Raw genomic sequence first — 26456 nt, 5'->3', positions numbered from 1 at the left:
AAAAAGAGGAAGTAGAATAAGGAAAGGAAAAAAAATTTTAATGTTGCTTTTTAAAAAAAAAAAAAAAAAAAAAAAAGACCAGATACAGTTTTAAAATGGCTCTGTCATCAGACAAAAAACACTAATGTAACAAAAATGAATATAAAGGGTATTTAAAGGTTGTAAGTGACCGTAGATCTGCTTTCAGGTTTGCTCTGCTTTCAGTTTTCTTAAATGGGGTTCTGTGAAACTATTAGGTTTCAGTGTCTTATCCGTAGCAAGATGGCAGTTTAAGCAAAGCCAGTTTGGATAAATGTGTACGACACAGACAGTTTCTAACAACTCTCTGTGTGCAGCAATAAGTAAGGGAGGGGCGATACTGCGTTACTCTGTGCTCCGTACAGTGAGCGAAAACCCCGGTCACTCCGGAATTTTCTCTGGCTTCTCTTCGGGAAGGATGTGAAAACCGTGGAAACGATATGATGGAAAATGTTTAACAAAAAGCTCTTATTTTGAAAAAAGTCATTTATCTAATTTGAGGTTGAGCTGAGGAGATTTTTAGAGTGCAGTTTTCATAACCTCTCCATCGCACCAAAAATCCAGGCATAAATGAAATATTACATATTTAATACAGAAATCTAAATCTCACCCACATTCTCTTTAGGATTCAGTTTACATGAGTCGGTCATAGTACTTGTCTTAGTATATTAATGTGTCTCCATGAGTAAGTCAGCTTAAAAAGACCCTTTTCATCCCCCCAAGTCCTGCATATGACGTTTTAAGAAAAAAGGGAAATCAGAGTGTGGAATGTAATTATTGCATTCTTTAACTTCTGAAGTCTGTAGGAAATGAAAAAAAAAAAAAAGTCCAGCCTCAGAAAAGTGATTTTGCTGTGCCTGGCTGGGCGTGATACTGATTATGACGCAGTGCAGTGCTGCTCGCTTTCTGTTTCCTTTTATTTGTTCCATTTTTTTTTTCTCCTTGGTTCTGCTTGGGCTAATTACAGAGGATTTGGCCTTAATAGATTCGGTGGCGTTTTTGCTGCTGTTGAGGTTGTGCGTTAGGACAACATACGCAACTCTGTTTCCTTTAAGATCGATTTGGTCTGCGCGTACGAGTCTGAAACAGAAAAAAAAAAAAAAAAAAACACCCCACCTCATTTATGAATCGCCTTTAGCTACACTGCGTAGAGTTTCTCAGCTCGGACAAAGGAGCAGTATAAAGTTGTACCGCTGAAAATGTAACGCGTGACATCACTGCTGGAGCGTTTCGATTGCTTGGCTTTGTTTCAGGTCCTCTCTACTACTACCGCATGTGAGCAAACATAGAAATGCACATTAGCTGCGAAGCTGACGTTATAAACTCCCGGCTTCGAGACCCTATTCACCCCGCATTTATCCCCATAATAAGTTTATTGCTGTATGGCTGCAATATGAGATAAATATAACTGATTCTTTTGTTCTTTTTTCTTGCTCTCTCTGTAATATTGCTCGTCTAAAAAAAATACCAAACCGGCACGCTGAAATTAGAGCGGCGGCCAGCCTTCATGTGGAATATAAACACGCCACCCTCATTCTTTTTCACGTTTCTGATAAGAATCACCGGGAAGGAGAGAGTAGAGACAGTTCAACAGCTTCTTTCTTTTTCTCCCCCCACCCCACCTCCTCTTTTTCTAATTAACATGGTGCATGTTGTCAGGCTTTGTTTAATAATGCATGATTGCTATCAGCACCGAAATCCTTTGAATGTGGCACTAGTGAATGGGAACACAACAATACCACCAGGGGCTCCGGAAGAAAGACGAGATTGTTTATTTTATTTATTTTCCTTTTTTCTAATGTAATAGATCTTCAATGGAAAGCGTCAGAGTCACCAAGTATATGAATGTGAACGTATTGCATCCAATAGTTAAGTGTGTGGAAAAAACTGAAGCAACCTCAGTAGGACTTGTACCATGAAAAAAAAAAACGTTTCTAATTCCGAACCAGAGTCGATTCTTTCTGCTTCCTGAGTCAAAGCACCGACTCCGACAATGAAAGGAGGATGCCGTCATGGTCCTTTCATAAGGTCGCTCATGGAAACCAACGACTAATTAAAATCCTACTATTGCCACTCCATATCCTTATCTTTAATGTTACTCACTAAATCTTAAGCATATCTTATTTGGATTTTATATGACCAATGAACTGGAAAGAACTAGAAAGACTGTGCATCAGAAAACTAATGTCACGATTGCATGATCAACTGCCACTGTCCATTCTCAGTAAAGTTAGGTCTGCTACCATATTTTAATACTTTATTTTCATTTTTACCTTGCTTGACATATGAATACATAAATAAACCAGGACTTTTCATAATATAACTGTTGGGTTTTGCCGTGGGCGCCACCAACGCCACCAATTTGGTTGTGAAATCGCCTGTAACGTCAGAAATGGAGTTCCAGAGGCGGTCTGATGCGCTCATGACGCAGGCAAGCCTGAACACAAATATGCTGAAGTTTGAAAAAGCAGAACTTATTGCTCGAGCTTGAGCTGCTCTCCTCATTCACTGGAAGTGTTGGCGTTCACTAGATACAGCATGCACTTGGAGATGTGTGTGTGTTGACCTTCATTCTCCTTTGCTTCAAAAATCATCCAGCTAAGGTAGTTCAGGTATCTGATCAGTATTCTCCTCTGTTTGGAGGTTTCCTGGGCACATGTCACAGGCCTTCCTGAAGGCTGTACACATCCCTTAGTCTAAGAAGACCTTTGTACCTACCGATTGAAACGGTGTGAGTAATTCAGAATGAGCCGTTTCATAGCTGTCATTGAACTAGTTAGCGACAGTCCCGGTTCTTGATTGAAGATACCTCGGCGGAGGAATGTTCAACGTGGAATAACTGGAGGGAAAAGTCTCACTTGGACATGCTCACCCATGTGTCTTTATTTAAAAAGGTGAAAATTACGCCACAAGCATGATTCCGTATTTAGGCGACATTCATTTGACAAGCTGCTGGCTTTCTGGCTGGTGTCTTATCACACCTTAGCACATTATGAAGGAAAGTGCCCGAAAGCATTAACGGCAAACCAGCACCAGTCCTCGCAGCTCTGATTTTTGTGTGATGGCGTCTGTGGGTTGAGCTTCTCCTCATATTTTCTCGCATGGCACAGCCTTTTAGTTTGTCTCCCTGCTTGTTACACAACACGCAGATGGTTGAGTTAGCTTCCCATCAGCGAGTTTGCGTGTGTGTGTGTGTGTGTGTGGCATCGGGAGTGTGTGCCGAGTGCTGCAAATTCTAACCCAATGTCATGTTGTTCTGTAGATTCACACTTCATCAATTAAATCAAAGGCAATCACTTAGCTTTGGAGGAGCAGGGCAGTGAGACGATAACCCAAGGAGAGGGACAGCTGCAGCGTAGATGGATCGGACTGCAGCGTTGTCCGCTCTGACTGCTCAGGAGGGGGTTTCATTACTGTTGATTTGAATCCAGTTCACACAGCTGTGGAAAGTCATCCCAGTGTCTCTCAGAAGTGCGTTTACATAAAATGCTTTGCGTGTGTATCCACAGCTCTTTTTTTTTGTCACATTGTAACACAAAGTTTTATTGTTTTATAGGTTTTACTTGGAAAAAAAAACACACAGACAGTTTGACGTATCTGCGATTTAGTAGGGCCCTGAACTCATTGAACACTCCATCCAAACTGCTGTGGGGTTGCATCTCATCAGCAATGGGAAAGCTGTTGATGATAATCAGACAGAAAAGGAAGGAAGACCTGCAGAAAAAAAAAAAAGTCAAAAGGACAGGATTCCTTCCTGCTATACACGGGCCACCCGCTCTTCCTCTATGCCAGGGGTATCAAGGTCCAGTCCTTTAGTGCCGGTGTCCTGCAACTTTTGGATGTGACCCAAGTCCAACACATCTTCTCATGCAGCCAAGTTCCACAACGTCTTGGAGTCGGCCTACCAGTTGCAGGACATCGCAGAGAACACGAGGACTGGAGTTTGGCGCCTGTGCCACATGCCGCTGCAGGAAAAGACACTCCTGGAAGAAGACATGCTAAGAAACTGCAAGTGACTTAAGACTGTGGTGGAGTTTAATATTCAAGCAGGGCATTGATCTGACATATCGTAGCTGCAACAGAATGATTTAGATCCAACTCAAGGTGTCGTGCGACATTTAGATGCGTCTCTTGTCCAACACCTGAATCAAATGGTTAAACTGCCTCCTCAGCAGCCAGTTAAGTTCTGCAGGGTCCTACCGATTACGTAATTATTTGATACAAGTGTGTTTCAACTCACCGTTTCAAAACACCGGTTTGACAGTTGTGGTTTAGCTCAAAGCCCTTTCAGCTCTTAGAAGGGCCAAATCCAATCAAAATAAGATAAATGACCGCACAACGATGCGATATTTATCTTGTGTGAAATTGGCAAAGTTTGTGTTCTTAATGTGGAAAACCTTGAAAACCCTCAAGGGATGTGAAAACTTTTTGGAAGGCGCCATAGGTATGCGTAAATATTAGCGATTGTGTGCTGTTCGCAGCGTGAGTGAAAGCAGAGATTACATTTTATAGATTCCCTTCATTGTTGGCCCCTCACCACACGCATACGCGCACACACACAGATTCTCACTGTTCACCTTCCAGTTCTCACGCAGGTAGCCGTATCTGTCCTCCACCCAGCGCCCCCACCTCCTGCTCCTCCAAACACAAACACAAATCGACTGTGACAGGTGCGCTATCTCCCAGTCATTCCGCCATTTACAGCCCACAGGAGTGAAGGAGGGGAAAGCCTGAAGTGGGAGAGAGGATGATTGGTAACAGGGAAATTAGGCACTTTGTCATCATCGCGCGTTGGGGATTTGGCTCAGGCTGTTTATATCTTCCTCTTCTACGGTGGTCAGATCTGCCGATACGCGGCCGGCCAACTCAGTGCCATCGCAAAACTTTTCAGGAGATCTGACGAAGGCCTCCTGGCAGTAACAGCTGAAACGACACCTTCTTATAAGAACAACAACGCAGGCGGGCTCCGCAGTTACTAACCCCCTCTCAGCCACCCCCGCGACTACAGTGTGACGCTCAGATTAGCCGGGAGCCGTGCTATGAGCTGAAGCCTACCGCAAAGCATCCATCACTGAGGATCAAGCTCAGGCTTAAGCAAATGGATGACAAGGGATAGGAGGCAGGCGGCAGCTAATACCAGTTCACTGTATCGCATTGATTTTCCCTGCCGCGCAGCGCCCCGTCGATAACAGGCTGCAACATGAAAGGAAAACGGCCCGGCCACTCTGTCTTAAAGATTTTATTTGGTGTTTGTGCTGCTGCGGATGAAAGGGGAAAATCTCTGCGTACGGTTGTGTGTGTGTGTGTGTGTGTGTGTGGGAATTAGACCTAATAAAGCGTGTTATTTAAGGGGAAATATGATGTGAAAGAAGCTACGATTTGCTGCAGAGCAACTTAATATAATTAAAAAAGCATTAATGTGTCGTTTCTGTAATCTCTGCTAAATATTTAGATTGGAGATGATTTCTCGGGCTGTTATTTATTAGCAGCCGAGTTCCCTCTGTGATCTAAATGCTCTTTAATTATGCAGCTTGTTTGATTGGCGCTCGTGACCTAAGCCGTGAAGACAAAAATCAAGTCGACTCGCCCTTTTATCTGTGGGATTTTTCCCTTCGCTTGCTCTCGCTATCTCGCTCTCTCATGCACATATGCATCCGTGTGAAGTGACTATTCCATTTAGAGAACTGTCAGAATATACCCTGTGAGCACATCAGGCTGTTCCTATCCTCTGTCAGCTCCAGCCGAGGCTGTGTGGGGGTATGTCAGAAATGTGCAGGGATAGATAAAACCCGTGGAGCCAAACAGCTTTGTTTCATTCATTCTCTCTCTCTCTTTTTCTCTCTCCCTCTTCTCTTCCCTCCCTTCTCCGTCTTCGTCCTCCGTCCTCCCCTTCCCTCGCCTTGCGCAGGCTGTGAATACCCTGCATCTGAAAAATCAGACCAGACTGACTCACAGGGCTCTGTGAGCCAGTGCCACTGAGGCTGCCAAAGCATGCTGGTGCCAAGCTGTCCCACCATGCACAGAGCCAGACCCACGCTGCTGCTGCTGCCGCCGCTGCTGCTGCTGATCCAGGGTCTGCTCCTCCACCTCGCCGACGCTCAAAGTAAGTGGACCATACGTTTTGACTCGTGGGATGGGGATTGGTGGGGGGTGGGAGGAGGTTGGGCCCAAAGGAGTCATCCCGCTGAGTCGGAGAAAGTTGTGGATGTTCTGTTTTCAAATGTCCTCAAACACAGAAAAATGACACAAAACACGTACAACTTGTTCGTAAAACTTAAAACAGACACTCTGAAGCGGTATTACAGGGAAGAAACTTTTGGATCTTCTTACTACTTCCAAAGAAATATTAAATTCATGTAAGGTTTGGCGATTTGCATTGAAAGCACTCATGCCCTTTCACACCATGGTCATGTGTCCAACAATGAGGAAAATAAAAGTATGCACACTTTTTCAGCTCAGGCACATTTGAGTCCACTGATCCTCATTGAAGTCCTCCTACAACTTGACTGGAGTCTACATTTTGTAAATACGGCTAATTGGCCATCATTTGTACTGGAACAGACTGGTTCTACATAAGGTTTCACAGTTGCCAGTGAGCAACAGAGCAGAACCAAAACAATGAAGCCAGATCAGTTATCTCTGGAACTCAGAGACCAGACTGTCGAGCGCGGGGGATAGAAAGAAAACCTTCAGCAGCACTGGACATCCCAAGAAGTGCTGCGGTGCCCATTATTCTGAAATGTGGAACCACCAGAACTCTCGCTGCTCTAACAAACTTGGTGCCTGTGAGGTAGAGTACCCAGAGAGAAGCCACTCCTCGCTACAAGACACGTCACAGTACGTTTGAATGATTTAGAAACGAGATTAACCTGGAGAAACAAAATTCTCTGATTGAATGAAGCTCAAAGTACCATATTTGGTAGAAAAGGCACTCTTAGTTACCTGCCTAACCCCATCCCTACAGCAAAACATGGTGGTGGCAGCACCATGCTGTAGGAATGTTTTTTTCTGCTGCAGGGAATGGGTGACTGTAACCGTCAGATACAGGGAAATCACAAATGAGTCACTTTGTTGAAGTCTTTAAACATCCTTGAATTTGCAAAGAAAAAAGAAAGAAGAAAAAAATCTGCACCAAAGAAACAATCAACAGGGACACATACACCCTCATTTGTTGTTGCTTTTAGATAATTGAAAACATTTCTACTATTCCTCCATGAATAAACATCGACAAAACTGCTGCATGTAATGAAACAACACATTTAAACAAATTCAGATATGGCAAATTAATTTAATTAAAAATGTTTTTTCAAGGTTTAAAATGGTTTTTAACGCTGGTGGTGCTATACATTCCCAGTAAGCAGATTTAGACAATTCCTTAGCCGGGATCAGGTCGATTCTTATCGGCAGAATCGGGCGTAAGAGTCAGCAACTGACTTATGTATTCATGAAGAAATTCACACCATTTTCTTTTTCCTCCTGGTTTTGTGCAGACAATTTAATTGGTAAGGAAGTGAAATGGGAAATGCAGATAAAAAAAACAACCAAAAAAACACAAGTACACTAAAATTCAGAGTCGTATAGAAAAGAGTATGCAACCTGTTTCTTCCATCTTTTGGACTCAAAAGCTTTTTAAACAAGCAAGACTTTTCAGAGACAGAGTTACACTCCAAGAGAAAAAGTAAATCTGACAGGGGAGTTAGTTAAATAATTGACCAAAAAATTGGTATCATGAAAGATATGGGAGGAAAAAATACCACAGTTCCTTAGTATTTGGTACAATAAGATATTTTCATGTATATGTAAACAAAGCGACTGTATAGAATAAACACATGACTTGTGGCAGTTTTCAAGTTAAAGGTACTTATTGAGCAGAATATTATACCTTTTTGGTATTCAAGTCCATGCAAGCAACAGTGAAATTGTTACTTGAATGACTCGATTTGAAAAATAAAAAAAGAAAATGCCTGAGGCAAAAATCTCCCCAATGCTTCATTTATGTCCTCTGCAGTTACTGCAACCGTTTTACACACTCATGTTTTATAGGAACAGTAATTGCAGTTGTGCAACGTCCTTCTGTTTACATTACATGTGCAGGAGGAGAGACAGGGAGCTGCGTTTTTGAAAAAGATCACAAATGTCAAAGGTCTGGGATCACAACAAATAAAACAGAAGCAGTTGGTACCCTGTACTGAATTAGCATCGTATCTCTGGAGCAAGAGGTTGATGCATTTTCCTGACTAATCAAGGACCAACTGGATTATACACAGAAACTTATAAACATCAAGTGATCAAATGAAATATCCTGTAACCATCTTGAGTTAAGCTCCATATTCAAGAGAGAGAGATGAGTTCTTATAAAGAAATTCCAACTGGGTAGACTTTCATATCTCAAGCTCTGAGTACCTGATGTTCAAGGAGAAATGAACGCTTTGGGTCATTTGGTGAAAATTCAGGTGCTCAATTGATGCATTATTCGATAAAACATTGAGTAGCTGCAGCCCTAACTAAGAGTGGGCAAGATAGTTAAGTGATGAGTTAAAAACCCATCATTTAAAAAGTGATGGGTGGCCCTCTTTTTGTTTCCGCACCCTTGATTGTCCCTGTTTTCTAACACGAGTAGACAGACATTATTACTCTGTGCACATGAAACACATAAAACTCTGGTCTGTAGAGAACTTTCTGTGGCAGCGCCTTGAAAGGGCTTTAAACCAGGAGGGTAAGACAAAACAGCTGAAACGGTTTACGACGTAGTTCTTTCACACCAGATGTATTTTCAACCGTTTCAACAGCTGAAATGGTTTTCAACCCATTTCTATAACTAGCACATCCCTATTATGATATTGATATTTTAAGTAGACATTTGAAAAAGTGTTTCATTTTACAGGATGGTAAAATGTATTATTGGAAAGTTTTGAAAATTATTTTTTTAATATATATATATATATATATATATATATATATAAATTTCATATCATCGTTGGTCTAGCTTGCACTATATGGCTTGTAGTTCTCATTAAATATCCTTGAAGCAACAACAATGACAACAAAAAACATCAATCTTCCCCACTGACCAAGCTGCTCATCTCACTGAAGCTCAAAATACGTTTCTGTCCTTATTTTCTAATACCCCCATTTATTTTTTTTCTTCGTCTTTTTTGTTCGGCCTGTGCCAAGAATATCACAATAAGAAATCTTCTGAATTGAGTTACTCGACATCAGACATCTGCTCAGTGACGTGTGACAACAGTTTTCAAACCTCATTGAGCTTTGGTCCTACACCAAAGATTCCCTCCCCACCGCCCCCTCATCCTCCTTCTCTTTCTTTTAACAGGAAGATCCATGAATCATTAGCTCCATAGTGAGATGAATAAAAATTTTATTGCTCCCTTTCGCACCGACTGAAATCCCCCCTCGGTTCAGCCGAATGTCTCCGACTGACTGAAGGGATCATTCACCCAAGGTCATATACAACGGAGCCACGCAGAGTGAAATTGATGGGCGAAATTTTAAACTTTGTGCTTGAGAAATGTTCCCTGCAATCTCTTCAAATGGTCTTTATTTTTCTTCTTCCCTTTCCTACCGCCACATATGTCTCTCAGCAGGAGAGGAAAAGCAGTGTTACAGCGTATTCTTCTTTTTATGTACTGCTCTCCGGATTTATAGACATGGTTTCGTTTATGGGAACTTTGCAAACAGGGCATTATACACTTATATTGTCACGAGTATTCTCTAACCTATCCAGATCATTGTATCAAGGTGTTCCAACCACTGTCTTGGACACAGGTGTATAAAATAGCAGATGTAGGCATGCAAAAGGTTGTTGTTAGGAGCTCAATGAATTCCAATGTGGTATCAATTGTAAAATACCTCCAGTCATGGGATTTCCTAACAACACCTTTGGAGGAAATGTGAATGACAGCAACTTGGCTAGAAAGTGGTAGGTTTGTAGAGCCGTAGCATGGGGCTGCAGGATCCTGAGCTTGGATAATCACCAACTTTCTGCAGATTCAGTAGGTACAGACCTTCGTGACATTCATGTTGGCTCAGGAACATCGCCGAGACGAGAGCTTTATGGAATGGGATTTTATGGCGGGGCAACTGCATCTGAGCCACACATGGGTATAAGACATGTCGTCACTGGACTCTAGACTAGTTTCTGGAGTGATGAATAATCTCCATGCTTCTCTTCCTGGGTTTGCCAGTTAACCTGTCATTCACAGGTTGTCATTCACAATGACAGGGGTGTCAAACTCCAGTCCTCAAGGCCCGCTGTCCTGCAGTGTTTAGATGTGCCACAGGTAAAAAACAGTGGAATGAAATGGCTTAATTACCTCCTCCCTGTGTAGATCGGTTCTCCTGAGCCTTGCTAATGACCTAATTATTCTTTTCAGGTGTGGTGCAGCAGAGGCACATCTAAAAGCTGCAGGACAGAGGCCCTTGAGGACTGGAGTTTGACACCCCTGTCACGAGAGGACCCAAATTTGGGTCCTCTCGTGAATGACAGGTTAATCAGGAGAATAACATTTTTTTTCCAACATTTTGAGGACGTCCTCTTTCTGTCGTGATTTGTGTCTGAACACAACACAAGGTCCATAAAGACATGAATGAACAAGCTTGGTGTGGAGGAACTTGACTTTCCTCCTTTCCAAGCTGACAAAACACCTTTGAGATGACTTGGACTGTGAGCTGTGAGCAAAATCTTCTTGCCCAACACCATCGTGGCTTCTGGAAAGGGTTCACAAAAGAGTAAAAGCTGCCACAGCTGCTAAGGGCTGTCTGACATCATATTAAACTCTGCGGATTAGGAATGTGAGGTAACTCATGCCTGTGCGTGAAGGCAAATAAGCAATAACCTTTGACAATATAATGTATGTTACAGAGGAAGTTATCCGAAACGTTCATGTTCCGAAGCATAGTTTAAACTAAAATAACAGCTGTCACCATTCAGACATTCTTCCACTGCATTTGAGCCCAAATGTAACAGAGAGCTGCACAACTGTAATAGGTGACACCCCCACATCCCCCCCCCCAAAAAAAAAGAATACTCACGGCTAGTTTCCTTCCTCTAGCTGTCTGATCGCCTGCAGCTGCCATTACCCTGACACTCTACTTTAAACAGCTGTGCTGGGCCATCGTTTCCAAGCCAAAACAAACGTCACATGAGGGGAGTCGTGGCAGCGGCTGTCTGTCTGTGACTGAAGGAGTGTCTGGGAGTTGGGCAAGGGGGGAATGGGGGGGATTCATCAAGGTGAGGTGTGGAATACGTCTGGCAATACAAAAAACCGGGGTTTTAGTCTCTGTTGCCATGCTGCCTGAACGCCCAGGTTTTTCAGCTTCCCTTCATTGTTTTTCTTCCTAATCGTTCTCTTGTCAGTTTTCTCATTTCTTTTTTGTCCCCCCTTCCCCCCCCCCCCATCCGCTTCTTTGTTTTTCTCCTTCGTTTTTTCTGCTCGGCTGTTTTGGATGCTCTGCACCAGCCCCCTTTGAGCAGCTCACAGGAGCATTCATTTCCTCAGCTGTTCCGCCGCATAACCATATCCAGCCCAGACGAGTTCAGACATTTTTTTTTTTCCTTATGTACGAAGGACCTCGATTCACTAAAATTTAATGGTGCGCCTGAAGAGAAAACGGCGCTCTGTGTCCGAACCAGGTCCGTTTGGGTGTGAGTAACCCTGGAGGCCGAGTCTGCCTGCTCAACAGATGGCACGACTATCAGCAATTCTCATCTTTCTGCTCTATTTTAAAAGAAAACGGCATAAGACCTACTCAGTGAACTTTTTAGTGATGAGTCCTACAATTTCTTGCAAAAGTATTCCTACTTGAACTTTTTTTTCCACTGTCACAGACATAAGCTTCAATATATCTCATAAGGATTTTATCTGGTACACCAGAGGAAAAAGAAAAGTATCGTTTTCAAAAAGTGGTTTTCGTCTTTATGAAATAAAGACCTAATTATGACTTTTACATTTGTTTGTAAAATCAGTGACAGATTTGGGAATCCAGTGAATTGATCATTTCAAGCCAAACATTTCTAGAAGGTTATTTTTGATTTGCTTTCCCTAATCATCTTTTCTCTTTGGCCATTTCTCTAATGCTCTCTACTCCCATTTTCTTCCCCCTTTACAATTCTTCTCCTTCGGCTACCCCTCAGTTGTGGCATTTTTAATTTGTGTGGCAAATTGGGCTTGGCGATGGTATGAAAGAGGGCCATAATTGTCTCTGGTGGCCTGAGAAGCAGCATATAATTTATACCTTTCACTGTGAGGCGATGCCAGAAGAAACCATCCGAGATGACAGTGGAGGTATTGAACAATAATAAAGGTGTCAAATTGCATTTTTAGGTAAATCCTGCCTCAGACACCAAACCGTCCATTTGAGGCCATCCTCCGCTGGAACGTGTCAAACGTGGGCCTAATAGCGTTTTAATTGATCACTCACTTTGCTGGTGGTCGGCATGCTGAGTCACAGTGAGCCAGCGTGATTCCCTTTAACACGTCAAATGAGTATTGACAGACTCTCCCAGCCTCTCAACATGAAGATGTTAGCCCATGTCTGTCTCTGTCTGTCTCTCTCTCTCTCTCGCTTTCATGGGCGAACCAGAGCAGAACAAGCACTCCCAACATCCACACCCGCTTAATGCATTAGCAAGCGGTGCTTTAGAGCAAGCAATCAAAGGTGGGCCACATGGGATGAAATCAGCAGATCATCTATTGATGTTCTCTTGATGCGCCGTAGGGTGAAAAAGGCAGAACAGAGAAGTGTGACAGCAGAATTATTTGCATGTTAAAGCCACAATGAGGAATTAAGACAAATCTGTCTCTGTAGTATGTTAGTGCATCGTTCTTTCATAATTGCATACTCATACTTCTCTCTTGTTTGGTGGGTAGGGGGAAATGTAGACGTGACAAACCAATTAGTCATATACTCTGCATTGAAACTGCATTGGAAGATAAAATGCAGTCTAGAGATATCTTAAATCACTTGATTCTATCATAATTTGCTGTAAAAGGACAGGTTTTAGCTTTGTACTGCCGTGGCGTACACAGATGCGTGTTAACGAAAAGTCAAGAGATACAGACACATCAGCAATGACCTTGAGGAGCAATTCAGTGAAAATCTAGACATTATTTTTTTTGACAGTAGTGCTAAAGAAAGATGCATTCTCATAAACTTCCTTGAAATAATCCAGGTGGGAGCAAAAACCCGTCAAAGAATAGAAACCTCTTTCGAAGAGCAACAGCTTTAAATTAATTATGCTGAAGGTGTTTCTGCAAGCCATTAAATATTGGGATTTCCTCATATTTTTTCCCCAAATGTGAATGTTAAACCACATTTCACAGGCATCCGTTACCTAATGAGAGCTTGTTTGTTGAGTGACACTGCAACGGCAGTCGGCAATAATGAAAAGCTATGTTTTGTTCTTTTTAGACAAATGTGTGGTCTCTGTTTGAGGGGGGGAAAAAGAACAAAAACATCAAAAAAACAAAAAAAAAAAATCGAAATGCCATTTTCTGGCCAGTAGATGGCCAAAAGATCATATTAAAGATTATTCAGTCGTGAGTGGTTTTTTTTTTTTATTTTTTATTTTTTTTTTTATGTTGCTTGCTTTTTTGTGTCAAGAATGATTTTTTTTTTCCACATGGCCGAAAAGTAAAGAGATCTAGGTTTGTGGTAAATCTCTGCAGACAGCCAGAAAAAAATTAAAATTAAATAAATTGCTCCACTGTTGTCATTTGCATTGTATACGTGAACCGATAGCTGGCTCTGATCATTTTGTCAACAGTTTTTTTTTTGTTTTTGTTTTTTTTTTTAAGCAAAATCTCCATATCAGGTATAGATCCTTAGACCACTTTTACTGTGTCAACACGAGAAATTGTTCCCTCTGTGTGAGCAGAGTCATGTGAAAAGCAATGAACCTTCTCCAGTACTAACATGTATAAACTGCCGAAGTCCTAGTAATTGCCTCTGCACATACACTCGCTAAACAAATTCACCTTGTAGCATGTCCAAAGGCTAATGATACTCTATTCCCCAGATTACATCGGGTTATAATATGTGTGTTTTATGCATGCCCGGCCTAATATGAATTATTGTAAAATAGTCTCGTATTTGCATATAGGCTCCCGGGCTGTGCTAAAATTAACATTTTTACAACAGCTCAAATTAAATCCCTATGCTTAATTTGCCTGCATGCTAATTTGAATTAAATCGAGTCTATTCCATTTGCTCTTCCACTCGTACCCACACAACACAATCATGTACTCTGTACACAGTATGTACTCTGAAGAGTTGCATCCTGCGTTTTCCCACCCCCCCCCCCCCTCCTCCTCCTTACACACACGCACACCGCCTGGCACACATTACACCGGAAACACACCAAACCTTACGTGTTCGTGCTCTCATATTAAATGACATTAAAAGCGAGAGGGGAACAGGACTCGAGGTTGGATCCAACTTTTAAATCACCGCAATTCCTCAAGTCTGCCGCCCTCGTTCATCATCCTGCCGGACACTGCTCAAGTGGAAATCTCATTGTTGGCTCCACTCGTTCATTTCAAAACGTGTCCTGGTACAGTATATCTTTGAGAACGCGCATCGATATCCGCAAGGGGAGAGCATACATCAAAAATACATGTGGTGAAAACACCTTTGCCACTTGTGTAGTGGATAGCGCCAGGGCTAAATTACCGCCTGGTTAGTTGGGCGAAGGCTGAGTCTGAGATAAAAACATGTTATCGAGGGTTCGCAAGATTCCACTTGCTTGCAGATTGAACTAAATGAGAAAGAACTCATTATCATTTAGTCTGCTGTAAATTCCTGCACCAACTGCTTGTCAACAACGTGCTGTGCAATTACGTCTAAAGGTTGTATTAGCCCCATTATTAACTCAATGAATGCCGACTTCTCTGGCAACTGTGCCCAAGTGTATTATTTAAGGCCATTAGCCCGCACATGTGGACTGCGGTCATTTTCTTTCACGTTGGGACAAAAAAAATTACACAAAAGCCAAGCAATTTTCATCACACCCCCTGACTTTCCCACTCAAGAAAAAACAGATAATCATATACGACAGAGGCATGTTGTTCCAGGCCCACATGAAGGTAATTAAATGTTCGCCCTCATTTTCAAAGTGCACTTAAGAAATAACTGGCTTGAAAACGGTGGAGTCATTTATCTGTGTTGTAGCATTGTAGCGTGGGAATATTGACGAAGTAAAAGTGCTTGAATCGAATTTGCGAATCCATTTCGGCAGTCGTCAACAGACCTCAAAAATGCCCTCTTCAAAAGCCACGATCCACAAGATGTTCAAGAAACACAAGAAGTAACTAACCTCACGAAGTTTGAGGGGCACCCCTCCCCCACCCTCAAAATATAAATCCAGTCAAATATATTTTGCTCCAAGATAGTCAGCCAAGAGTTGCTAATTAAATGCACTCAAACTAATCAGCAAGGACATTTTATTGTTTTAAGCAGCAGTTTAAGCCAACTAATGATGGACTGGCCAGACAGTAGTAGAGCAACAATGTAATTACTCATCAATCTAAAATTGGTCATAAAAACATTTTCAGTCATAAAATTACATATGAAGACTTCTATGTATTTATAATGTCTTTAAAAAAATTTTTTTGACCTTTCCAGATTTTTGCCTTGTCACTTTTTTAGATCATGAAACAAATTTATTTTGATATTAGGTAAAAAAAAAAAAAAGTAAATCAAACAGCTGCTTTTTTTTCTACCCTTTTTAAATATTAAGAGAAACTTTGTTATCCAAACCAATTTCACACGATACAAATACGGTATGTAATTCACATCCGGTGGAGGAGACTAGCACTTTTTTCTCACTGAGAGACTTGGATGTCCCATTTCCAAGTCTGAATGAAACAATTATTTGAAATTGGAACTTCATATCTATTGTGTCCATCTGTTTCTGAAATTAGCTTACTTTGATGATATTTTCTTGGTTTGAAACATAGAAGCATGACACAACAAAAGCAACTACAGAATAAATCTATAAGGGGCGAGTCCTTTGTCTTTTTACACCGCTGTGTAAACCTGGAGAGAGGCTGTTGGAGAGCTGGGAATAAAAGAACAATCTCAATGAAATAAAATGCTGCCGTAAAAGAGAAATGGTCATTTTTAAACAACAAGGTCGCAGAAAAGGTCATGCAAAAGACAATATGACGGCTTGTAGTTTATTGGGTGTCCCTACCCTATTGTCATTCAACGAATTTCCTCTCCATATGAAACAATGTATTTCAGTCAACCTGGTCCCTCCTTATCAGTCCTCGGCGCACTTAACATGCCATAAAAACAATGGCGGACCACAACAAAGGAGTGCACCTCGCTCTCGGTTACTATACTTGCACAAGCCTCTCCCGTCTCACACGGGCTCTCAAACAAAGCCGAGCTTGTCACATGTCTTTAGAGCCGGTGAGTTGAGCACAATGCCAGCTGTTTTGCATCTGCTGGGCTTACATTTGGCACAGCACCGGTGCTGCTGGCACGCGCACTAAATCCGAACACCCTTCACACGCCGTGCCAGTGAACCGTAGCAAAATGCAGGTGCTTTGTGACATTGCCGCAGTGACAGTGCAATTAATAGATTGATGTTGTAGCTGCTGCAATGGGATTACTTGGCCAGTCAGGTCTGAAATACATGAGCATTCAGTGTGCAGTTGATGTTTCATGGCAGTGTGAACAATGAAGAGCGTGAGATCATTTCGTCTGCAGAAGCTCTACCTTTCCAGCAAAGTGGGTGGAAAGAAGCAGACGAAAATAGAACAGGCTTTGTGTTGTTGTTTTTCGTTTGTTTATATATATATATTCATTTGAAAACATCACCATAGAAAAACACTGCATTTGGAAACAAGGGATGCACCAAATGCGCAGCAGGTTGAGGGTAACCAAATGATTTTCCTTTTCCACTTTCATTGCAGCTCAGTTGCACACTGCAACAGCGAAACTTTGGTTTGGAAGTGAGAAATAATTTATTTAGCAAAAACTGAGGTCAGAGGTGTGAGAAGTTCTTGAATTTTTTTATCCAGGATGGTATATTGCTCATTTTTCTTCTCAGGAATGTATTTACGTACTGCAGTTTTGCTTTAAAGGGCCAGCTTCCTCTTTACTTGGGGACTTGACACCAGAACAGTTTCGTATTTGGGAAGAGACGCATCCATCTCCAGTACTTGTAGATTTGTAGTACAGGCCTTTATTAAAGCTTGTTAAATGCTCATATGTAAAAGAAAAAAAAATCATTTAACTCTATTTTAAATTCTTAGTCCTCAAATATAACCAATACTTTGACCTTTCTATTACAAAAATGTATTCCTCGGATATAGTGGCAAAAGTAATGTTGAGGTTACAGCGAAGGATCTGTGGTGCTGTGGGCCTGTTTCTCTTTTAAAGGACCTGGGAAACCTTGAGAGAGTAAAACTCTTCAAAAGCACCAGGATGTTTTGAATCACAGATTTTGCTGCAGCGATAAAAAGCCGAGGCTTTTTCCACATTCTTCCCAGGGGGGCTAATAAACGTCGCCGCCAGCGAGTGTCATGGTTAGGAAAATAAACGCCATTGAGTCGGATTCTTTTATGATTCATGTCATTAAAATTTCTCGGGTTTAAAGCTAACGCGTCCATGTGTGTGGCCGCGCATGTGAGTTCGTATACGGGTAACACCTGGCCCTGGGCCAGAGCTTTGGTCTCACTCCAGGGGTCCTGCGAGGGCACCGTGTTTCACTGATCTCAGCTCAGCACATTTGTGCGCCCCTTAGGCATGTTGGGATTCTGCAGTGGGGTTAATGGTCTAAACCATTCATCTCCATGAAAGAGCCGCAGGCCTGTCTCTCAGTCCTCAGCCAGAAAGGCTCCCATCCCCACCTCCTTACCTAAAAGTTCTCACCAAAGGCTTGACTCGGATTGGGAATCTTTACGCCGCGAGCTCCTCCTGTCACAACTGATTTGCATTCTGCCAAGTGATGGAGTGAGCGCTCAAAGTCCATCTTTGGAGAGTGATTTCTCTCACCTACTTCCACCCGCTCTCGCACACACTGCATCTGTCACTCTGCCGTCACTCCACCCTCTTTTCTTGTTTGCACGCGTGCTCGCTCATTAACTCGCGCACTTATCCTCGCACACCCAGCCGGCTCATGCCTCCCTCCCTCTGTTGGCTTCTCCCTTCACTACCAGATGACTCACGCCATTTGGGGAGCTGAGATTTACAGTGACGCACCACTTTAGCGTGGTTTATTAGTTATGGCAAATGAGAATGAAAGCCTGCGCTGAGAGGTGAAAGTGCTCTCACGCCGCAGCCAGACCCATAAGGCGTTTTAAATTAAAAACTAAGCCAAGTCCCTGTTTTTATTGGCACCGCGTTTCAAAATGTCCATCCTGTCACATCATGGAAACATGGAAAATGCATTCCCGCCTGTGCACTTTTACCGAAATGTGCCTGGACGTTTATGAGGTGTTTAGACAGCATCCATCATGGCACCCAGGATTCAAGTGTTCGGTTTTAAAACTCCCCTGGCTCTATCTGTCCTGCCATTTGTTATTCTCCCATTGACAAATTAATGACCAATTTGTCTTTATTGCTTGAGTTACGATCAAATTTATGTAAGGTTAAGTGAAAGTACTTAATGTAAAAGGAAAAGGAACTCTTTCCTTTTAAAAGCAGCCCGTCATATTTCTTGACAAAGCTGAACCCCCATAAGGTCAAACTCTTTCAGCTCCGACACATTTACCTCACCAACTTTTTTTTTTTGTCTCGTTCAGTTTGCAACTTGGTACAGGAGATTTGTGCCTACATGGATTTCTTTAAGTCTGCACTCTAAATAAGATTTGCCCACTCACGTGCTTTTGCCTCTGAGAGAGGGAAAAAAAAAACTAATTTGAGATCAGAGACTGTTGTAGAGGTTTCTCTTTCAATCTTTCAGTTTAACTGCCTCCTGTGTTCAGTTTGCAACTCGCTGCACAACTATGCGTAAATTTTGACATGTGGATATCCTTGGATTAAAAGCATCCCACTGTAGATTTGGCTTCATCTCTACAGTTGCTCTCTTGCTGGAATGTGAAACCCTGCTCCTGTCTCCGGTGTTTTGAAGCCTGTGGCACGTTTTCTTCCAGGATTACCTCATGATGCTGACACAATGATGTTCTGCAATGGTGGTTATATGTTTAGGGTCAGGTTTTTAATTTTGTTCCACAGGTAATATTTTGGATTTAGGCCAAAATGTGCAGAGCCCCTTCTTCCACGTATTTTAATTGTTCCTACTTGGCTTATGTCTGGCTGTAAACAGGATTTTCTTTCAACAATGACATTCTTCTATTCTTTAACAAAGGGCACATTTGTGGAGCGTGTGGCTATTAGCTGGCTTGGTAATAGCTGCTTCCTTGATTAATGCTCTCCTTTCCCAGCTGGTCAGTTTAGGTGGATCACGATGTTTTGGTGAGTCTGTGTCATTTTTTTTTTTCCATTTCTGATGTAAAATACATTGCAGGTCAAATTCATATACAGCAAATCTGACTCCACGCATTCAAATCAGATTTAAGTCAAAATGTAATTGTCAGAGTAGGAAAGTTTAACTATAGCACCTATAAAATCATTATTAGTAGTATAATTGCCATGTTGTGAGTTCACCTTTAACAACAAATAGTCCTAAGTTCAGCTGTCACTCAAAATAAATTAATTTATGTCACACTGCATTAAGATTTGGAGCAGAAACAGTAGTTCACATTGATTTGTTTTTAGAAAGTTATAGATGTCATTCTTGATTCAGCATATTGAACTTCACTGATTCATAGATCACATGAAATATTACTGTCGTTCTTCTAAATGCGATATAGGCACACATATTTGCATTAAATAAGATATGGCTTTATGGCAACTTCAGTTTGAAAATATGTGAATCGTCCACACACACATCGTGAACTACAAACTAACCCATGAGATGCCCAGTGTGGTATGTGTGAGAAAACTATTTTAATCTTAATTATTTGAGATTTTAAGGTCAGGTAAAAAAAAAAAAAAACTAATTTAACACCTGCTTTCCAACACTTTTATGCACAGAAAGCACAAACAGTAATTAACTTGGAAGAAAGAAGCCAGACTGAATTTAAATGGAAGAATGAAAAATGGAGAGAATGGAGATTAAAGCCAAACTGTTGAACAAACATGTAAATTCCGGCAAAAAAAATCACAAAATGGAGAGATATTAGATTCCCAACATGTAACGGAAAAACTTTACATGGAGATTAAATAAATGAGCAGCACGATTAACTTTCAAAGGAGTTGAGTTCACAGTTATAAAAGGAAGATAAGACTAATATGGTTTACAGGGATTTTTGTGTTTATTAAGATGAAAGATTATTTTTTTAAATAATGAAGCCTTCAACTTTAATCCTTTTGACATGATTAGTTTTCTGGCACATTGCAAAACAACTTAAGTTTTGTTTCTCAGTGGAATCAACAAAAAAAAAAAAAAAAAAACATTGAAAGGAAAGTTTAAGGTAAGCAGAGCAAAACTCTTGACTTGCTTAGCATGAGTCAACTCTTTTCCAGATTTTATTTATGAACAAAAAGTACCTGTCCAGCTTCAGAAAGAACATCTTGTCTCGCAAGTGAATGAAATTAAAGATAAATATTGTATGGAGCTGATTTGCTGCCAGAAAATTGTGAAAAACAACCAGATCCCATACACCCTTTGTTGTGATCATTTGGTTGCGTACGGACTGCGGTGATTCCAGGAATGGAGATGGGAGTCACAATAACAGCAAACACACACACACACACACACACAGAAAGGCAAAACACAACCATAAGAGCGTATTCTTATCTCAGATGACTGCTGTCTCGTGGCAGACAGCCACTTTTGTTTCGCCATCCCTCATTGTAAGGCATCTTTGAAAGCCACCAGGACCTGTTACACAGCGTTCATTCTGTTTCATCACGCACACAAAAGCTTTGACTGGCATTATTTGAGATGGTTGGCTTCAGATGCAATGAGAGTAATTATTCGAGCCGAGCCGGGAACAAAGAGAACAGCAACAGAAAGTAAGTAATATTTTGGTCAGTGGCACAATATTATAACAAATTACTAATAAAAAGGCTCTATGCATCAGTGCACCCTTTCTACACGAGCCACTGCTGTTTTTAGCTTTGATATTATTTTTATTAGTCTTACTCCTACACACGACCCCATTAGATTGTTGATTTGTGGAATAACAACCAAATATTGCTTGCAAAGAAGTCCTTCACCTCTGGTTGTTTGTGAGGATAAACGCAGACTAAATGCAAAAAAGTAGGCTTCGAAAATGAATGAGCCTAAAGTGTTATCAAAAACAGTCTGGTGATCAAAAACAGTCTGGTGATGAAGTATCAGCAAGGCAGAAGAACACTGTCACGGCTAAAATATTGGTGGTGAGAGAGAAACAGTGAAGGATCATCTTGTCTGTCCTACTGGGAGAAAAGAGTTGTTTTTAGCAGCAGCACCTGTGTCACTGCTAATTTCACTTTAAATGATTATTTCTTACCCGCGATGTTTTCCAATGAACAGGTTTGAATTTTGAATTTCAGATTCTGCAACAAGACGAACTTCTTTTAAGGCTTTTTACACACTTTGATGTCGTTGCCAAGAAATTTGTGGCTCCGAAAAGGTTATACTAACCGAATGACGTGATAAACGCCCTTTAGGTCCTTCCCTGCTTATTAACTAATCCTCTACAAGCCCTAATGTTAGCTGTATCACATAAAAGCTTTAGTCCTGAAATCCTTTCCTTCCATACAGTTTTACCTGGACAACTCTGTGGCCTCTTGCACTTCAAGTGGAAATAAAAATGAAGTTAAGTGGAGAATGTGACCTTAAGGTCCTCCAGAACCGAAGCACTTGCTTCCATCACTTTCAGACAACACAGAGCGTCTCATTCAGCCATTTTTATGTTTACCGCTGCCCTCTTCTGTCCCCCCGTGCACAGCTTTCCAGATGAAAGGTCTCTCCGCGCAGCCTTCGCTCCACGTCTGCGTGAGACCCTGGGAGTATTGATTAGGCGATAATTAAATTGTCCACTTCAGCTTGATATGGATTAATAATTGCCCACTAATGCCCTCTTGACATTTTATTGCATCGACTTGAGACTGTTTGCCGGAGAGCTCTGATAATTATGATGTATAGTATTCCTCATCTTGTCCCTAATGAGACCAATCAAACTCAGCTTGGCTTTTGCATAAGAATTAAAAAATGAAAAAGGGGAAAGATGGATTTTCTCCCCGGACCTATAAGCGAGTGCTCTGGGGCTCTGAGCCAGGTGTACTTTCTCAGTTTTCAGGGACTTTTTTTTTTTTTTTTTTTTCGCCGTTCAAGGCTCTTTTCTTGATTTATAATTATTGCTTTGTTTGGCTAAATTGTTGCATCCTGCAACACCAGATCATGTAAAGAGGATGGGTAAACAAGAGCACCACTAAGAGTACTATAAATACCGCGATGAGAGGGTGGCATGGGCATTGCGCCACATCACTGCTTCGACTTCCTCAACGCCATCTGTGAGTGTTCCTCCTCTGGCATTCTCACGATGGCCTTTTGTGCATTTTTCTATCCCCCCTTTTTTGTGGCCATTTGCTGGGTTTAATTAGGTTATTTACTTGAGCCTCACCTTTCGGTGTTTCATTATGCTGTGCATAGGAGATAGAGCTTCGTACAGGGCAGGGGCAGATAAAAAGTTGGGATGAAAAAAAGATGATAAATGTCGCGAGCGGGGGACAGGAATGCAATCTGGCCGCCATGATGCAGAGATGCTCTAATAGCTTCCCAGCAAGGAAAGGAGAAGGCGCTGTTGAGATGGCAATGTGATAAATGGCGCTGGGATGGCTGTTCGGACTCGAGGCAAGACAAAGAAAAAGAAGCGAGTCATGGAGGGAGAGGAAACAAAAAAACAAAACAAAGATGACCCAAAATGAAATCTAATTAATCTGGACTTGGTTCTTCCTCCTTTTGACAAATTCAGCGCAGAAAGAATCGGAGGAAGGGGAAATAGTTTTTTTTAAGGGAGCCACCAACCCTTCCTACGTTTCTATACTTTTTCCTTCTATCCACTTGAAAAAGGCAAAGGGACGTATGGATTCTGACAGCGTTCCTGCACCTGCAGGATGATTAATGGCACCAGACTCGCCTAACATGCTGCAGTGTAAAAGCACCGGCTCCAAAAAAAAAAAAAAAAAAAAACCCAAATGCTTTGGGGGAAACTTTGTCTTCCATAACATAAACGTGGGTTTAGGACGTTCTTTAGCAGATAAGTGATAATCGTTTTGGAGCATTTGTTGTTGGCTAAAAATAATCCACCATGTTTTTATTGTTTGGCTTTTTTTTCCTCTGTACAGCAGCCTTAAGCAGGCTTCGTCATGAATGATCATTAATAATTAATCTAAGGAGACAAAGCCTGCTCAATATAATATATTGTGTGAGTTCTCATCACAATATCAATCTGTGTAATATTGCAAAGGAGACTATATTTGATGGTGTTATTGTATCTGCCGGCTTTCTCCTAATCCAGGATGTTCAGTGAAACGGGGAAACCTGTGATAAAGAGCCAACATACATCTGTAGAAAATGCGAGGAGTGTCTCCTCGTAACTTTAAAACCCCTCATTCATTCTGAAAATTGCTCATTTTGAGTCTTCAATCAGGTGCAACTTCCACACCAAAAAGTGTTGTGGAGTGTCACCTCGCTTTTTACGTCCTCCTTCAAGAGAAAAAAAAAAAGATCGGCTGTCAGCTGATTTCTCTGAACCTAAGGAGTGTGATCGTGGAAAGGCTTTGCAGTTTTAAAACTTCGACTTTTTAAATTGATATTTTTTGGAAACCGGCAACTGGCCCTCATCAGCTCCTAAATCTAAACTTTATTAAATTACTCTGAATTTTATGCAGTTTCTTTGCAATAAAACTAACCTTTGCTAATGTAATGTGACGACAATGTGGAGAGCCCAAAAAGCTGAGCGGCGGAAAAAGAGGGACGGAGGGATGAACTGTGATAAAACTGTATTAGCACCAATATCTCAGATGGAGGGCGAAGCGATGTCAGGACTACTTAAAGTCGGTACTGAGGCCGACTACCTCTTCATCCATTTGATCCCACTCGTGCTGAAAAATTAGCTCCTCTGTTGACTTTAGAGCTTAAGTGCTCTGGATTTGCTGGAATATTCATGATGTTAACAATCAAAGTGAATCAATATGCAGCCTTTCGGTTTGTCGCTTTAAACTATGCAGGGGAAAGAATAAAACCATCGCTTGTTCAGGATCACAGTGCCTCGTGGCATTTGCTTGGTCTCACAGTTTAACAGCTCGTTGTTAAAAGGCAGCACTCACGCCTTTGTTACTGGAATAATTCAGCTAAATGTGATAAATGAGCTTCGGATCAATACGACTGAGATAAGAGGCAAACCTAAAAATAAACTCCGTCTGTACAGTATTTCTATTCACACGCAGATGTCCTTACTCTTAATATGCACATAAAAACATCACAATCACTTCCTTAGTGGAAAAAAGCCCAGTGCTCCTGGCAAGCATCTGTTATGACTGGTGCCTTTTTTTTTTTTAATTATTATTCTTAAACTTTCTCATCTGAGGCTCTGTTTGGCGGTGGGTGAAAAGGAGTTGGAAAAGGAGTGCAGCCAACTCTATCAGTCCAAAGACCACATCTCCGGTCCGAAATGATCTTGCATCCAGACATGAGTCAGTTTGGGGTTTGAAGATGTACCACAGTTTAGAAAAAAAAAAAAAAAAGAAAGAAAGAAAAGAAAAATCAAGGACATCAAACATAAAATTTGGTGTAAAATAACATTCATTTGTGGAAGTCTTTTTTTAATTAGATACAGGTTCCAGAGGTCCCCCATCTATTCGCTGTTTGGTATTCACAGATTTTTCTGTGGAATGTAACTCTCCTGTTCATGTTTTTTTTGTTTTTTTTTTGTTGGTTTTTTTCAAAGAGCCTATCTAAAACTTTCAAGAGAAACTGCCGCTTGGGAAGCTAAAATACCCTGGCTCAATGCTACTTTGTATGCCTGAATTGCAAAGCCACCAATCCGGGAATGCTATTAATTTTCCTTGCCTTTTATTGGCTGTTTTCCTTCTTTCCAAGTACAGAAATGAGGGGAAAAAAACCTGTAGATATTGGCTTTATGCAGTAGTGCTAAAACGGTTTACATTGTGCCTTTATTTTTTGCAGAATAAAATATGCTATGTGTTTGAACAATTAAAATAGGCCGTCATACGCGATGGGGTGTTGAGCTTTACACGGAGCTGACTGACGGCTCACACAGTTAAGTTCCATCTCTAAACCCAAAGCTAACGGTTGGAAAACACCGACATGAAATGCAACCTAAGAAACCAATTTCACTGTATAGCAGAGCTCTGTATTTACGAAAGCTAGAAACCACAGGCGCCCGTAACCGGCTGAAATCTGCAAATACTTAGGAAGAAATCATCTAAAATGTTCCCTTTGATACACTAAACAAGTGTGCTGGGCATTTTTATGGTCCTATACGGTGATTGGAAATAGAAAATGGTCTTTTAATCACCTTTCCACCAACCAAAGAAAAAAAAAAAAATCAAATTTGCATGGGCTCCACGTGGACAGATTGGATTTGACTGTATTTCTTGATTTGATGATTGAAGTGAAAAAATACATAACCCTTGTGTGCACGAGGACTGAGGCAAAAGTAGAGGACTATGGCAAATGATACAAGTTTTACGTGTGTAGGGTCGGTTGGACCCCATTTCTACATACAAGGGTTAAAAAAAAGCATACCACTTTATGTAAACATTTACTCTGCTCGGCATTTTGATGATATCTTTTATTCTGATGTTGGTTGCATTTTTATGCCCTGTTTGGCAGCCTGACCCCTTAAAAGCCACGTCCACACACTTGCACCGTGTTATTATCTTTAGGCCTTCACCACGAAGAAGAACCACAAAAATGTCAATGTGCGACTAAAGTGTTGTTAATGACAAAGTACAAAAACCAATGCAAATAATCTTTACACCCTCTAAACAGACATTTAAAGAGCATTTTGTTATACATAATGCCAGTTGAAACATTGTGATTATAAGGATCTGTTGAGAAGGTGTCTTCATACGTAGTTATGTCTTTTCAAGGAGGCCAGTGACAGTTTTATATGCAAATGATTCTTTGAGATCATAGTTAGTGAAAGCCTTTAAAATACGACTTTGCTCGCCTTGTTTTTATACTGCTCCGTAAAATTAGCAGCCTGTAAAAGGTCACTGTGGTGCTTGAGTGACGACTCGTGGCACGGCTGCTGCGTATTCTTTGTCATGGTTCTGGGTTTTGGGTGTGAAGCTTGCTTTGATTACAGATGGGTGGAGGGAAGGAGGTCTTTGCTGTGTTATATCCCCTTATGATTTTAGCGAAGGGGGGGGGGGGGGGGGGGGGGGGG

At 41.4% G+C, this 26456-nt stretch overlaps 1 protein-coding gene across 6 annotated transcripts in view; it reads left to right on the top strand.

The window, feature by feature from the left end:
* LOC106963245 (receptor-type tyrosine-protein phosphatase delta-like) overlaps window positions 1–26456 on the top strand; it is a 161184-nt gene that overhangs the window by 75595 nt on the left and 59133 nt on the right. For all 6 annotated transcript variants that reach the window (XM_015058053.1, XM_015058054.1, XM_015058049.1 and 3 more), the window contains one exon: window positions 5927–6121. In XM_015058053.1, the coding sequence (XP_014913539.1) occupies window positions 6010–6121 (112 nt within the window). In that variant the 5' untranslated portion in view covers window positions 5927–6009. The remainder of the gene's footprint in view (window positions 1–5926; window positions 6122–26456) is intronic.

Source organism: Poecilia latipinna, unplaced genomic scaffold (assembly GCF_001443285.1).
Source record: "Poecilia latipinna isolate Pla-1442-1.1 unplaced genomic scaffold, P_latipinna-1.0 Scaffold1512, whole genome shotgun sequence".
Lineage (NCBI taxonomy): Eukaryota > Metazoa > Chordata > Actinopteri > Cyprinodontiformes > Poeciliidae > Poecilia > Poecilia latipinna.
This window is presented reverse-complemented; position numbering and strand designations above follow the sequence as displayed.